Source organism: Falco punctatus (assembly GCF_963210335.1).
Source record: "Falco punctatus genome assembly, chromosome: 10".
Taxonomy (NCBI): domain Eukaryota; kingdom Metazoa; phylum Chordata; class Aves; order Falconiformes; family Falconidae; genus Falco; species Falco punctatus.
In genome coordinates this window covers 3,564,728-3,579,818 of record NC_137590.1, presented here as the reverse complement: position 1 = coordinate 3,579,818, position 15,091 = coordinate 3,564,728, and the positions used below count along the sequence as shown (strand labels likewise).

At 39.9% G+C, this 15,091-nt stretch overlaps 1 protein-coding gene across 4 annotated transcripts in view; it reads right to left on the bottom strand.

The window, feature by feature from the left end:
* Nucleotides 1-15,091, bottom strand: part of PTPRT (protein tyrosine phosphatase receptor type T) — a 467,104-nt gene that overhangs the window by 76,589 nt on the left and 375,424 nt on the right. For all 4 annotated transcript variants that reach the window (XM_080405963.1, XM_080405961.1, XM_080405964.1 and 1 more), the window contains exon 14: nt 5,331-5,466. In XM_080405963.1, coding sequence (XP_080262089.1) covers nt 5,331-5,466 — 136 coding nt within the window. The remainder of the gene's footprint in view (nt 1-5,330; nt 5,467-15,091) is intronic.

The following is a 15,091-nucleotide window of genomic DNA, read 5'->3' as shown; positions in this document are numbered from 1 at the left end:
TCAGAACTGACCAAAATCTAATCCTTTTGGAGGAGGGCAAGGTCAGAGGCTATTTTCTTCCAGAAAAGCAGTTTACAAGTACCTTCTTTCTTGTTTCAACTAATTTTTACTAACGGATCCTATTTTCTCTATTACACAAAAATACTTAAATATTTAAGGGACAAACAAACAAGCTCCTTACAGAATTATCATTGTTTTGATACAATAAATATGAGGTATTTCAAGGTATGTATCTATTAATGAAAGAGAGTGGTACTGCCTTATGCAGGCACTGATCATCACCTGTAAATTAACAGGCTGAATTATGTTGCAGCAATTTGTGTGTCCACATACATATGATGACACAAGAGCTGCAAACGTACCCAAAACCAAGAAAACAAGTTTTGTTAATAGTTTTCATTTTAGATACTGTAAGACAGTCATATTTTAAACAAATATACATACACACACAATTTTTACATAGATATACATATACTTAAGCAGTCTTTAGGCAAACCCAGGGCTCAACTAAAACTTTTAGGTAAGAGACATAAAGTCAAACCCTAATTTTCCACTGCATAAACATTCTGGCTGGCATGGCTGAGCTTCATACATCTGACTAAACCCTATAAAACACTGGTAGTCCCCAGAAATTTGCAAGTCACTAGAGTTTTTGCAATACCATGTATTGAAACTGTGAGCGACATAGCAACGCTTGCTCATGCCTCATGTATGAAAGGTTCCAAAAATTATGCTGATTTGGTGTATCTCACAGAAACAAAAAGCAGCTTCTGATGATCTGCTTAATCCTAATCCTAAACCAGTGTCTGCCTTCTCTTAGTGTTTCTGTCTCTTCTAATCTCTCTCCTTCCTTTGCTCTTTGCACTGGTTAATAAAAACGCTTCATTCAGGAAATCCTTAACTGTGCCTATTACCAATGAACTATGATGCCCTGGACCATAAACAAATGTCACTGTGATATTTTCCAGCTCCATTTGAAGAAAATGCCTCTAAATTTGTCTAATTAAATTATCTTTCTGCTTTGTTGCCTTGCAAGACTACACTGCCTTGTACACTGAAGTATTAGCCTTAGCAGACTGGGAAGAGGAACTCTTTTTAAAGTAAGATTAATGCAAAAATCGAATGCAAGAGCTTAAGCTCCTAACGTTTCTGTTTGTAAAATAAAAAAGAGAACTTTATTGTTAAACTGTTCTCTCAGACAAGTGCAAGCTTTCAGCTGTGCTCCTCCAGAAGTTTAAATCAACCTGTGGTCCAAAGCGGCCTTTCCTCTTATAAAAGCTGGTCCCAATCCACACTAGTTTACAAATGAAATGAGTCTGACAGGATTAAGTTCATCTTCGGGGAGCACTTGTCCATATGTAGCTCCAAGCCTCAATTGGACGTGACTGGTGGTGCCCGTTCAAGGGAGACCCAGAACCGATGCAATCAGCAGGTTTCTCAGCGATGCTGGAGGTGTGCTACACAGACCCAGGGAGAGCAAGCCTCCAAAACCTCTTTCTGCACTGTTATAGCTTCTAAATGGGAAAAGATTTTAAAGTCGATGAGCCAGTTTATTTCTTATAATAGTGCGTATTCCGGTGGGTAACCTTGCAAATGACAGCAAACAGGCAAAGAGAGATAGGACTGCAGTGAGTTTGCCTGTTTGCACAGGGGTGGGAACAACACAGAGGAAAATGTAATTTTCCAGCTCTAGAAATAAAAAAGGGGAGAATTTATATTTCTAATACTCCCGCTTGCCTCCTTTCTAATTTTAATTTTGAAGAAAGATGCCCATGTTAACAGAGCCTATGGCAAAGCCAGACATAGCAAAGTTCTGTCCATGGGACATCACATCCAAATTCAGTAAACATTGCTGATTTGGGGACTAGGCTAGTTCCACAGAAGAGCATGTGCACTGCAACAGGGGGGCAGCTCAGGTCAGCACAAGCTTGGGAATTTTTACATCAAACAAACAGGTCCTCGGTCTCTAGCCTTTGGAACTTGCTCTGCATTACAAGTATTTTTGATTCTGATTTTGTCTGTGTTCCTCTATGAGATATCAACTTATATGGCACCGGTCATGACAGCCAAAACACCAGAAGAATCAAATATTGGAAAAAGCTGGATCTTGATAGATCTCCCCATCATTTACTTACCTGAGTTAAAAAGACATCAGAAAAAAAAAATCAAGCTGAAATCCATTGATTTTATATGTCTTCTAACTAAACAATAATACAGTCTCTAAGTTTTCTCCTGCTCTTTGCACTGGTTAATAAAAACGCTTCATTCACTCTAGTAGAAGTTTGACATATTATGCAGAAAATACGTAGAGTTCATTTAAAAACAAATAAAAGCAAAAAATCTGATAATCTGATAATCTAAATAAATTGTGAATTTTTACTTTTGCTTTGAAAGATTCCTACATATTGATAACTTAGCCTTTTGCTGGTTTTCCAGTGGGAGATGGAAGATCAAGCAAAGATGTTGCATCATTGATATGTATCATCATCTCTATATGAATGCATTCATCGGAATGAGAACAATGAAAATTTTCTCTGTAGTGTTTGGAGAAAAAAAATACTAGCCTGTAATTCTACCTCTGAGAAATTTCCTAACTGTTTTCAAATTTATACAAAAAATAGATTGGCAGCAATCACAGTGTTTAACAGCAAGAGTCCCACATTTACATTTCAAAAGATGTGGTAGACTGTTTGGGAATATGAGTTTGATGTGAAATCTGAAAATAGGGAAAAAAGGCCTTTAGTGAACAAAACAGTGAGATATTCTACCACACATACAACTGACTGAAAACACTAATTATGGAGCTTTATGGAAAATTCTAACCTACGGCATGTGATAGAGGGTGAGCATTGTGAAAATCCTGAAAATGGACCTACGACGTATGCAAAGGACATTTGACTTTTGGATTTCCATTTTGATCAGAATCTGTGGAAGACATCTCTCACATAGGAGCAACCATCATGTGTTTTACTGTCTTCCTTCATTGCCACTGAAGCGTTTGTAAGTGTGCATACATTGACAAACTGTCTAATTATCCAAGTTCCTCCCATTCTGTACTTTTAACTCATTATTTCAGTAAATACAGAGATTACGAATACTATCTCCTTAATATTAAAGTATATTGGTTCATAAGATTATACTTACCTCTCTGACTTAGCTGTTGGCAGGCTACACAGAAAAACTACCCTGAAATAAGGAATTTCTGGTCATCACAAATCATTGTTTTCTGCCCAGCAACATACATGACTAATAATAATAATACATTATGGGACAGAAATGCTATCAAGTTTTTATAGCTTATGAAATACACCACAGATGTGGCACTGCTCTGATAGCTTTCCTTATAAGTTTTATCTCTCAAGCTTAGAATAAAAGTATTTCTTTGAGAGCTTTTAGGAAGTTAACAGGAATGTATGAGGGCCGTGCATTCACCAGACCAGAAATCCAGCTCAATTTTTGCTGAAACCCTTTCCCTGTTTTTCATTGGAGGCATCTGATTTTTTTTTCTGCTTACGAACTGAAAAGCTCCCAGGGGAGTGGAACCAGAGGCATCTGTGCTGTTTGGACTTAACATTGAACAGAAGTGCAGCAGATGTGATGCAAAACACATACACATTTGTTCACAAAATCTGATTTTTCTTACTTACAACAAAAATTGGATTAAAAATCTAGATTTCCCACCCCTTCAGTTAATTCAACAGGAATTCACAGTAGTCACTACCTATGTGATCCTTTTTGTGGAATTACATTTGGAAAGGCTACTCAAAAAGGACTCCTAGTGCAAACTCCCATTTTACTTGCAGCAAGTCCCTCAGGGCATTGTCAAGTTAAGTTTTTAATTTCTCCAGGGATGGAGATTCTCCACCTCCAAACCATCTTGGTAACCCTCCTCTGGGTTTTCTCTAATATATCAATCAGTGCCTTTCTTGTACTGAGGATCCCCAAACTGCACAGAACAGGCCCAGAGCAACCTCACTGATGGCAAACAGAAGGGAATAATCACTTGCCTCAACCTGCTGGCTACACTCCTGCTAACACCGCCCTGGACACAGTGGACCTTCTTTGCTGCAAGGGCACATTGCTGAGTTATGTTCGCCATGGCCACCAAGACCTCCAGGGTCCTTCTCTGCCAACCTGCCTGTGCTGTAACATAGGTTACTCCATCCCAGATGCGGGACCTGGCCTTTGCTAAACGTCAGGAGGCTGCCACCAGCCGCTCCTCCAGCCGCCCAACATCCTTCTGAACAGCAGCCCTGCGCTCCAGCGCCTGCAGCACAGAGCTATGCCATTTGCATATGTGCTCTGGATTAACATAGAGATTATATCAAGATTTAACTGGTGCTTTTATTTTTGGGAAATGTGTGGCTGTTTGTCACAGAGATAACAGATCTCAAAGGAATGGAGCTTTGTTTTGAAAAGCTGCACTCCCGACAATAGACCGAGTAAAATCATCAAGGCTCTGACATGTAATGCTACCCACACCCTAGACAAGGGGTGCCAGGCTACCTAAGTCCTGTTTCATTTAGGATCAAATGACTCTTGAAAAGTAGGGTTCACCTCAGAAATGTGACTAATAAAAAAAAAAAATAAATTACAAAATTTTCTCAAGAAAACCTCTTGCTATAAAGGGTTTTCTGGATCAGTATATTACACTGCAAATGTGGATATCTTCAAATAGTAGCAACTACAGTAGTCTACTTCAAAGTGTAAGTGCAAATGGTCCAAAGAAAATCACACAAAATGAACTGTTTGAACAAATTTCATTACATAAATGATTTTTCCAAGTTTCATTCCCTTGTAAACGAAAGCTAATTCGTGGAAAGATTCTAACCCTCAGCAAGATGTAATATTCCAGTCGAACAGTGGTTGCAAAGAAATTGCTGTGTGAAAATATGTCGCATCAAGACTCACTTGGGAACAAGACCCCTGATCGCATTATTGTAAGATATTATTTTTCTTGGCTGTTAGAGAAAGAATTCTTGTCTTCTATTAGACCACTGTTGTGCTTCCTGCCCATGCCCACTTCCACTGCCTCCTTATCACTTTGTACTTTTCCATGCTTTTTCATGAGCTACTCCTTCTCATTAATTATCAGATACTTATCCTTAACTCTTTACTTTGACAACAATTATTTTGTTGTTCATATACTATCTGCCAGAACACCCATCTTTTCTGGGGCTAGAACTACTGCAAAGAGTTGCGTATATTGGCATTGACTGTTGTCCTCTGTAACACAAATGGAATGTTTTCTCTCTACTAAATTTATTCTTCTTTTTGAAGTAGAAACCACTAGCCAGAAGGTTCAAGATGGAAGCAAAGCAGAAACTTACCTTCTCTTGATGGTAAGCATTGCTCCCAAGAGGATAATAACAAACATCAGGAGACCAGCTATAACTCCGGCCATTTTCACTGTGCTGTCAACTTGTTTTTCTGGTTCCACTGCATTGGAATTTTGGGTGGAAGCTCCTTAAAAGATGGAGGGAGAGGGAGAAGGATATAAAAAAGAGAATTTGTAGAAAAATCACTGAAGAGTGTAGAAAAATATTCATTTGAAAGCCTAACAACATATTTGCAATTAAATTACAATAGACAATTGTCCATCTAACCAAATATGCCTTTAATAAGGGCTGATGACAGGTAATTCAGAGCAGTAATAGGGCATAATACCCCAGTGTAATATAACCGACTCTAATATTTTACCACATTAAACTGCAATGGTGAATTTACTCTTCTGAAGCACTAGCATACACCCAGAAGCAGGAGAATTAATAGCAGTTATAATTTTCATCTCAAACAGTCGTTAATGAAATAATGCATATAAAAGTTTGCAGTAACATATCCAATAATACTACTGGCAGAAAGTTTTTTTTCTTCTAAAATCAGACCACATTTGTATTTCTCAACATACCGGAGGCCTGGCGTTTGTAAGCACATGGTTACAATTATGCATGTACCAAGCAGTAATCTAACACACTAAGCAACCTCCACATCTTCTAATGTATTCCATACACGAGTTCTTCTGCAGCCCAGGCAAAACAACATAATTTCTATTTGAAATTTTGGGGTTTTTTGAGTAAAGCCTACATGCTTAAAAATCAGGTATTTAGGAACATTATTTCCACACATTTATTCTTTTAGTTCCTTGTCATGATCTGATTTTAAGGGTCTTCTGCCCTTTGCTTAACTGAGCACCTTGCAGAATGCTACTCTTTCCCCTGTTGCTGGGGCTACTTATATAGTGCTTATTCTATACCTGAGCTCTGCTGACTTCGCTACTTGCTGCACAGGATTTTCCCAGATGTAGCTTAAACCACTGACCTTGATTTAGAAAGCCCCACAAGATTTGAGTTGTGGCTACTATAAAGACTAAATAAGCCTATCTTTATTACATTCCTGATATACTTTACTACTACTAAAAATATCATAATTGCATTTGATGAAGTTAAATGAATTCACATTACATGAGATCACAATCTTATTTGGGTTGGAGTCAGCCAAGTCTTCCTTTACAGCTTAAACACAGTAGGAAAAGGGAATCAAAGGTGAAAGTGTAGTGCTGTCATCAGAAGACCATAATGTTTTGCTCTTTTAACAACTCTGTTGCTGACCTTTAGGGAAACCTGAATCACTTCTGCTCATGAAGTCAGTTGCTTGGGGACATAATAATCAAGTCCTTACATGGCTGAGACAGCAGAAAGCCTCACTGGGTTATTCTTTCGCCTACTTGCCACACATTAAACTGTGTATGCTTTAAAAGATCTCTGTCTGCAAGGATGAGTCCAAACGCTTACCAAGATCAAATTGTATAACTGACCATAGGGTTTTCTGGTATGTTCTGAATAGGGCCTTAGCTGATGGCCTTCCAGCGATAAGGACCTGATCTTGAATAAAGTGTTATATTCTGCTCTCATCATATCTTGAAGAGTACACACAGAACAACGCAATAAATGTAAAACAAGAAAACTCACCACATGTAGCGATAAAAGTATGATTTCACTTTTCCTACAGCTAAACTGTTAATCTAGTTTGCCACAGCAAAATACAATATTTACCAAGCAAAAATGCTGGCTGTTTGAAACATGTATGTAATTTTCAGCTTTTTGTCCCTGACAACTCTATTGCTCTGCTGCATCCACCAATTTTCCCATTCAGTTAAGAGTTCACTGGTAACTTCTGCACTTACATGTCTCAAATGCATTAATGGGACTCCTGAGCATGAAAGTAAAATAACATATCAGTTGCATATTACCTTCTTTATCTGACAACATCTCTTACAGTCTTGAAGCAAGTCTGTCCAAGAGGTGAGCTATATACCATCATACAGGCAATCCTGACACTCTTACACTACAAAGTAAATGATAAAGGTACAATTTTTCCCTGAAAATTGCTAAATCTCTGTTTGTTTGAAGTGAAACTCAGAAGTACTTCAAATTATCCCTCACTTGAGTTGCAGTTACTCTTATGACCCTGAATAACAGGTGCTGGAGAACAGTTTTCTACCACAAACAGCACAGTCAGATGTCCCTCGTTTTTGTATGATCTGAACATGCTCATGAATTGTAAGCCACAGCAAAAAAAAAAAAAAAAAAAAAAAAAAAAGCGCTGTCAACTCCATCTTCTAATCCACTAGATCGGTTTGCTTTTGCCAGGCTGTTGCTTGTTACTACAGGCAATGTGTGGTCAGTGTATTTTTATTTGATATTTCTCATCCCATTGTAGACTACTGCAGTTCTAGAAAGAGAATAATAAAGGCTTATTATCTGTCCTGACACCTACACACTGTGGTGACTGATTCACTTGAATCTTCTGTGTAACTCTTTCTATCTATCTTGGCAAAGGCCAACAATTCCTTTAGGCTACTAGTCCAACCATTTGTAAGTTGTCTCAGCTAATAGCTCCTAGGAATTGATAATGTGACAGTGTCAGTAAATTCCTGGGTCTCAGATTCTTAAAGATTTGCAGTGCAACATTACTGCAAAAGTCCACTGTTTTCCTGCCATTCTGGTGTATCTTCCTTGTAGATGCCTACATCTGCTAAGGTTGTTTGTACCCCCACCTGCACCACCACCACCTGTAGGTAAGCCAAGCCTATTTTATTCTGGCAGGAGGAGGTCTGTGAGCTGTTACTGTGCTTGCAGAAGATGACTTCTGCTGCTCCTGACACTAATGCCTTTTTAGAATTCAGTTTTGTTTCTCTCATTTATGGACATTCAGGAAGATCTGAAATCCTCTGAGCACACAAGCCCATAAAAACTGCTCAGATGGCCATCTCATACAAATGTCTTTAAATACACTTTGAAAGCTCTGCACCATTGTACTTGAGGGGCCACTCTTTTCTTTCTGAAAAACAATGTTTATATACTGCTGGCATTAAAAGGGGGGGGGAAACTATAACCGTATTTTCTAGTGGTTACTTCCACCACATTTCCGGGAATAAATTGTTCCTTGTAGCTGAAACTCAATACTGGAATAATAGGATACAGAACAGGTCACCACTGTTATTACTGTTTGTATTTCAGTGGAATCCAGAGCTCCCACTCAGGTCAGGACCCCTTCACACTGTACTAACATGAAGTAAGACAATTTTGTGCCGTGAGCTTACTTTCTTAATAAGGAAGGCAAATGATAGAAGACAGTGCCAGAAGAGTGAAGCCCGTAGGTCCCTGGACTCCAGGTCTGTGCATTACCTACTAGACCAGGCTACTACTTTCAGAGATACACATTTATGGACCGTGCAAAAACCACACTGTCCCAGAAGCTTGATCAGTGGCACAAAGCTGACTTTCACAGGCATTGGTATTCACCCAGCACTCCATTTTACATTCGTAGCTGTTTCAAGGTTTCAGCCCTTTCCTACCAACCTAATTTTCTTTTTTTTTCCACCTCTTTCAAAATTCCCAGAGATGCAGCATCTTGCAGTGAGATGGAACACGTTACAAGCAGCACAGTCACAGCGGATACCATTCTGGTGATGCTTCAGAGATGCAAAGAGAGCAGAGCAGGGGCAAATGAGCTCTTTCCCAGAGTCAATCCACCTCATCAGCCCATGAGAGGTCAGGTTTATGGTTCATCAGTCACCAATTGTTTAATTAAGGTTTTGATTAAGGCCTAAACTGGTTATCCTGCCGTGGATTCATAGATAATGAAAAAATCTCAGACTAGTTCAGCCAGGTGCAACTACTGGCAGGATGGTTTCACATCTTGTCAGCTCCTTGTGGCTTTCAACTTTTTAAATTCCCCTTTGCTTCAGATCATGATTAAAGCTGGCTCTGCAGGGCTGACTGCTTAAGGACATAAATTTTGAAATTCAAAATTAATATCCGAACAGAGGGCTGCCATTTGTATTCCAGAGTAAAATGTTTCAGTACGTTTCTTAAGCTGAAAGTGTTTCTGTCCACAAGGAAAGAGAGATGACATGTTTAGCTACTTTAAGCTGGAAAATGGTTTGCAAGTGATTACAAAAACCTAAACTTAATTATTGCAAGTCATAACCACAAAGGAGGAGGAGAACCTTCCCAAAATGCTAAGGAAGTGAAAAATCATCCACTTACCAGCAAGCGTTCATATGTAGCACTACACACTCCTAGAGCGATATTCATATGTATTCTAAATCCTCCCAATGCTCTCGCAAGGTAAGTAATAAACTATGTTATTTTCTTTATAGATCTGGAAGGATTAAGCATATGCCTTTGGCATCACAGGCACCCAGCAGCAGAGCCAAGGACTGACATTTCTGGACTGACACCCTGTGACGATTCCATCAGACAATGCAAAGTCTCACAGATGGGGATGGGGGGACAGGAGACCCAGACAGAGAAACAGCAATGGCAGCAAGTAGAAGATATGGACAGATATGTTGTTTTATAACAATAAGCCACCAGATATAAAGCGAACTTCTCTGTGGAGCTTCACTGAAGAACTGATAATAGAAGTTTCTTCTCTAAAGCCTATTTCACAAACATTCTTTATTTTAAGCAGCAATTACAATACTGCATTAAAAAATGTAACTGACAGGAAAAAAGAATCCGAAAGAGCCGTAGGCAGGAGGAAAAGGCAGGTATTTGTGTGAGATTTCCAACTGGCGAGGCGTAAAAAACAAAGTCCTGCAATGGCAGTGGTAGCATCAGTAGCCGCGCTGCCGCACAGGAGAGAGAAGCATCCCATACCACAACAGGAGGAGAAGAGAAAGCAAACAAAATGGCTCTAGGGACAGCTGGGTAAATACCCAGGGGCAAGAAAAAGGCAGTGCAAGTGTAAATGAGAGAGGGACAACCTGAGAGAAGCAACGCAAGCCATGGGAGGTTTGGCCACAGCCAGATGACAGCAAAGACCCCAGAAGGCGACAGGTCAGTCTGGCAAAGGTTAGGTCTGGTTTCCAGTTTGTAACACCTAAAAATACAATTCTTCAGATAGAAAGTCACTCTTGAAACAAAAAACATTTAGAAAAATTACTTTAAAGCATTATTTAAGCCAGAAAAATTAATGAAAAATAATGGGTTCAAAGTCATTATGAGTTAAAATGAGCTGCTCAATCGGTGTAATTTCTTTGTAGCACATAGTGGCCAGGCAGCATGCTGAATGTAAAATTCCCTAACAGACCTAGAGGCTTATTTTCAAAAGACAGTTATTCTCAAATCACTTGTAAACATGATTTCCTTTTCTTTTTTTTTTTTTTTTTTTTCTTTTTTAATGGTGCTTTTTATGCGAATAGCCTACAAATGATTAAAGCCTCTCTGCATGTAGAAATGTTTTCCCTTATGCTTTCAGATCCTGATTATATCTGTATCTCTGAAACGTAGTCTCCAATATGGAAATGCAAGGGCAAACAGGTACCTGTAAGAATGATAATGTTGAGGTAAAGGTGGCAGGGCACCGATTTACACCTTGATGCAGAATACCTGTTAGCCAGCACTACCCAGCGATGCCCTCAGCATCAGCTGGCTGCACACACAGGTTGTAGAAGACAGACTAGTTTGCAACCTTCAGCAGCATATACCAGAGTACTGGGACTATAAAAAGCTGTGCACGATGCCAGCGCTTCTCCGTGTTGTAAGCCAAAGCAGAATAGCTCATGAAATCTGAAAGACAGATTCCACTTTGGCTATTTCTTTGTTGTAATTTATTAAAAAATTGAATACCACCAACAGTATCCCTACAGATAACATCACTACACCAATCTTCCGCCTCCAGTTATTGAGGACTGCAAATAGCACAGGCTTAAGACAACAATGAGACATTCTCATTTTGTGAAAAAAGCTCACAAGAAATGGAAAGAGTGATGAGAGCCACAAGCTTTCAGCCATATTCTAAGCAGAGAGCACAGTAAAACAAAGCAGTCCTGGAGAGAAAGACAGACCAGAATTTATATGAGGGATTATCAGGCATACAGGTTGAATCTGTAGGAGGATGAGCATAAACACACAGCGAGGAATCAAGATTAGCATTACTAAACTGAATGAGAATTAAAAAATAGCACTAAGAGAATAATTGATTTTGGAGATTCCAGGCAAATCCACCACAAAGGCTTTGCTTTTCTCCTCCTGCTTTTCTTTCTCTCTCTCCAGAACAGAAGCACTTAATTTGTGCTAAAGGCAGATATATGGCTCCCAAGAATGAGAAAGGTTATTACATTTACTTGAAAGAAGAGCTCAGATAAAGAGCAGCTGTTGTGATGCCTACAAGTGATGCGGTGGCTCAGAGGGTGATAGGATGTATCCATTTTAACTCTCCACTTTTGCAAAGCTATTTAGAAACTAACTCGAAATTATAAAAATGGAAAACAAGTAAAACTGCCATTATGACAAGTTCAAATTTACAGAGGTGACAATTTGTGTATGGTCTTAAACATAGACAGGGAGATCCACCTTTTGACTGATACAGGCAAAAATTTTACTGTGCCTGACAATGCTATGGTTGTATAATAGACTTGTTGCACCCTGCGAACAAAAACTAATTAACCTTTGCACCAGCCGGTCCCCTCTGAGCAGTTGCTCTGCTCACATCATGGCTATCATTAAAAATCCACAGCCACACCAGCTGCAGAAATTACAAAACCAGTGAGCAAAGTGCAGAGGTGGGGATTACAATGAATACTAAAGGCCACCTTTTGAGCCCAGCTGGTCAAAGGTGCTTGAGGTACCACAGTGGCCTACAAATGCCGTGCCCAGTAAGATTTCACTCCCACGTTGACTGAGCGGTGTGCCGAGGATGCTCACCATTTTACAGGAAAAAGGGAGTCATACAGCCAATGCATTAGAGACTCTGTATACACGCTGTACGTGTGCTGTATAAAATACTGGGAAACTTTGTAGTTTGCCAAGTTGAAGCAGCACTTTCAGACATGTCTTAAATTATTCCTCTTTTCCTCTGCAGTGGTATTATGAAACAGTTTCTTTCACACCTACCTCTCTTGTGACATTGTCACATATACTAATGCTATCATATAGTTTTTTAAATGTCCAGTTCCTGGAAGAAACTGAGAAGCTAATGCATTAATAACAGCCCTGTTTCTGGACACTGGCTCATTGAAAAATCTGTTTAAGGAAACAGAGGCAAAAGGTATTTGTAACAGCCTCAGGTTTGTCATGCCTTTGGAAGCGCTATTTAAGGACATTGACAATGATAACCTGTTTATGAAAAACTTTTTAAGTGATCCACAGCACCTGGCCAGCGGCTGCTACGCTGCAGAAAGCATCTCCAGATGTCAAGAAACAGAGGAGAAATACTGACTACCCAAGGAAGTGGGTGTAAGCGTAAGGACGTTAGGAACACGGAGCACTGCTCTCCTCTCAAACCTAACAGCCCTCCTGCTTCTGTGCCCACAGCTGCCCCCTCCTCTGCCCCAGCTCTCACCCCTGTGCAGAAGGCTTCAGGGGACATTCAGGCAGTTCTTCCTGCAAACCTTCAAGCAGAAGAGAGGAAAAAAAGCCTTTGTAAATGACTAATCATCCATTGGGCTCTGCATTAACACTGAAAAAATCAAACCCAAAACAAATCCTTTCTGATTTGGCCTTCACTTGTGGCTGTAATGTCTGATTAGTGCTTTTTTCAGTTGTTTTTACCTCCTTTGCCTGGCTACTGGTTTATCTGCAAACAAACGTGTGATTGCACAACCCCCCAGCCAGGCCAAGAGCATCCTTTCACACCACGCGGGTGCTGAAAGGGCACGGCAGCCTCCGCAGCACTCCAGGTAAACCCTTCCTGCTATGATTCCAGGAGGACTTGGTTCACGCAGCGATAATCAACTTTATTCTGATTTTTTTGAAGACTCTTCTTTTCCAAAGCTACCCAGTGTATCCTAGCAGTGGATGCTTTGAATTATAAAGCTGATATTTTTACGGTCTACTGTTGCTAGCCCATCCCAAAATTTACCTTAAACACTGAACTTCTCCTACCCCTGCCCTCCCACTGCTTATTTTAACTGGGAGCCAAGGTCAGGGTCTGGCAGCGCAGCAGAGCTCTGGAGCAGACGATGTTCTCTAGAAACTGGGCTCAAGTTAGCAAACTCAGTTCACTTGTGGTCCCATCCAGGTCTGCACCAAGTTCTTCACTAATTCAAAGGTGGTTCATTAGCTCCCTGGGATAAGGAAGCCCCTAAAGCTGACATTTGAAATCCCTCTAAGTCTTGATACCAAATTTGGTGAAAATAAAGATGCTCACTGGGTTAAATGGGCATCCACATGTGAGGAAGTTTGATTTGTCTTCCCGGTGGGGAATATTTTTTTGTAAGAGTATAATGTTAAATGTGTCTGTTATTAACAACTAATTATGGTGATATAAAAATTTCTGCTAAAAAACTTTTAGAAGGCAGATGTTTGTTCAAGTGAAAAGAAAAAAATATTTTCATGCATTCAACTTAAAATGTGTGATAAACCCTTCTGAAACAAATAGCACAAAACAGAACAAACCTGTCAAAGGAATAACATTCCAGTGTATCAGAAGACAAAATGCAATAACAAACAGATTTGAAGTGGGATTAGATCTGTTTAAAAAAGATGTTGTCTCTCTACAAAACCAGAATATATCTCAGAAAACAAAAGAGCCCTCTTAAACAAATTTGAGGGAGCAAGAGCTATCAAGCGAATAGTTCTCATGTGCAGCAAAACTGTGTGTGAACAGTAGGAATTTTTTTCCTCTTCATGTTGCATTGGTTTCTTGCAGTCTCCCCCGCCACGATTTCACCGGTCACCTTTCAGAGCCAGGTTCATTACTGAGGTCTCAAGATCGTTAAGCACTCCTCTCCCAGGAAGTTCCCTTCTTCCAGTGCTGATGCACTACAAGAAAGTAGGGCCATTTCTCTCAATCTTAAAAGCATTTGAACTTCACAGTTATCCCAGCACCTTTTTGCCCCTGTATCATCACAGCTGCCCTGATGTGTAGTTGAAATAATTGTTGGGTGAGGAAGTCATAGCTAGACAGTAATAACCATGCAGCAATGGGAGAGGAATATTCCTATAAAATTTTAATCCATTTTAAACCCGAAAAAACCCAGCCCTCCTTTGCCCTCCCTTTCATATTAATCACAAGTTACTCTGTCACATCCCAGTAAGTCATTCTATGCACATCAGGCTAAAGCAGAAGAAACTATTTCCACAAGCTGATGGGATTTCCTCTCTATATTTAAATTTTCTGGAGTTAAATAATGGTGCTGCTCTCAGTGTTATGTATGATAAGGCACATTTATGAGACACAAACCTCCAAGTTCATTCTGATGGAAACTGCAAAACTCTTGAGAAATCCTGAACGTTCCCACTAGTGATCTGTGAATGACTCTACACGGTGCTGCTGAGGCTCAGTTCTGCAGCATCTCCAACTCCAGCAGAAGCTTCTGTACAGGGGGCTTACAGAATTAAGTTTTCACTCTCCTGTCATAATTTCTTCAACAGCAAGACTCAGCTGTCTAAGAATGTGCATAATAACCAGACCCAGAAAATGCTGTAGTTACTTTAATTTTAAAATTGCAAGATTATCTCCATGCATACTAAGGGAGGTATTCAGCCTCTGCAGAGGGCCAGCCAGGGATCCATGGGGCTCCTCAGTCACGCTCAAGTGCTGCTGTGAAGATCTGAGTGGTGCTGAGTCCTTCAGGTGG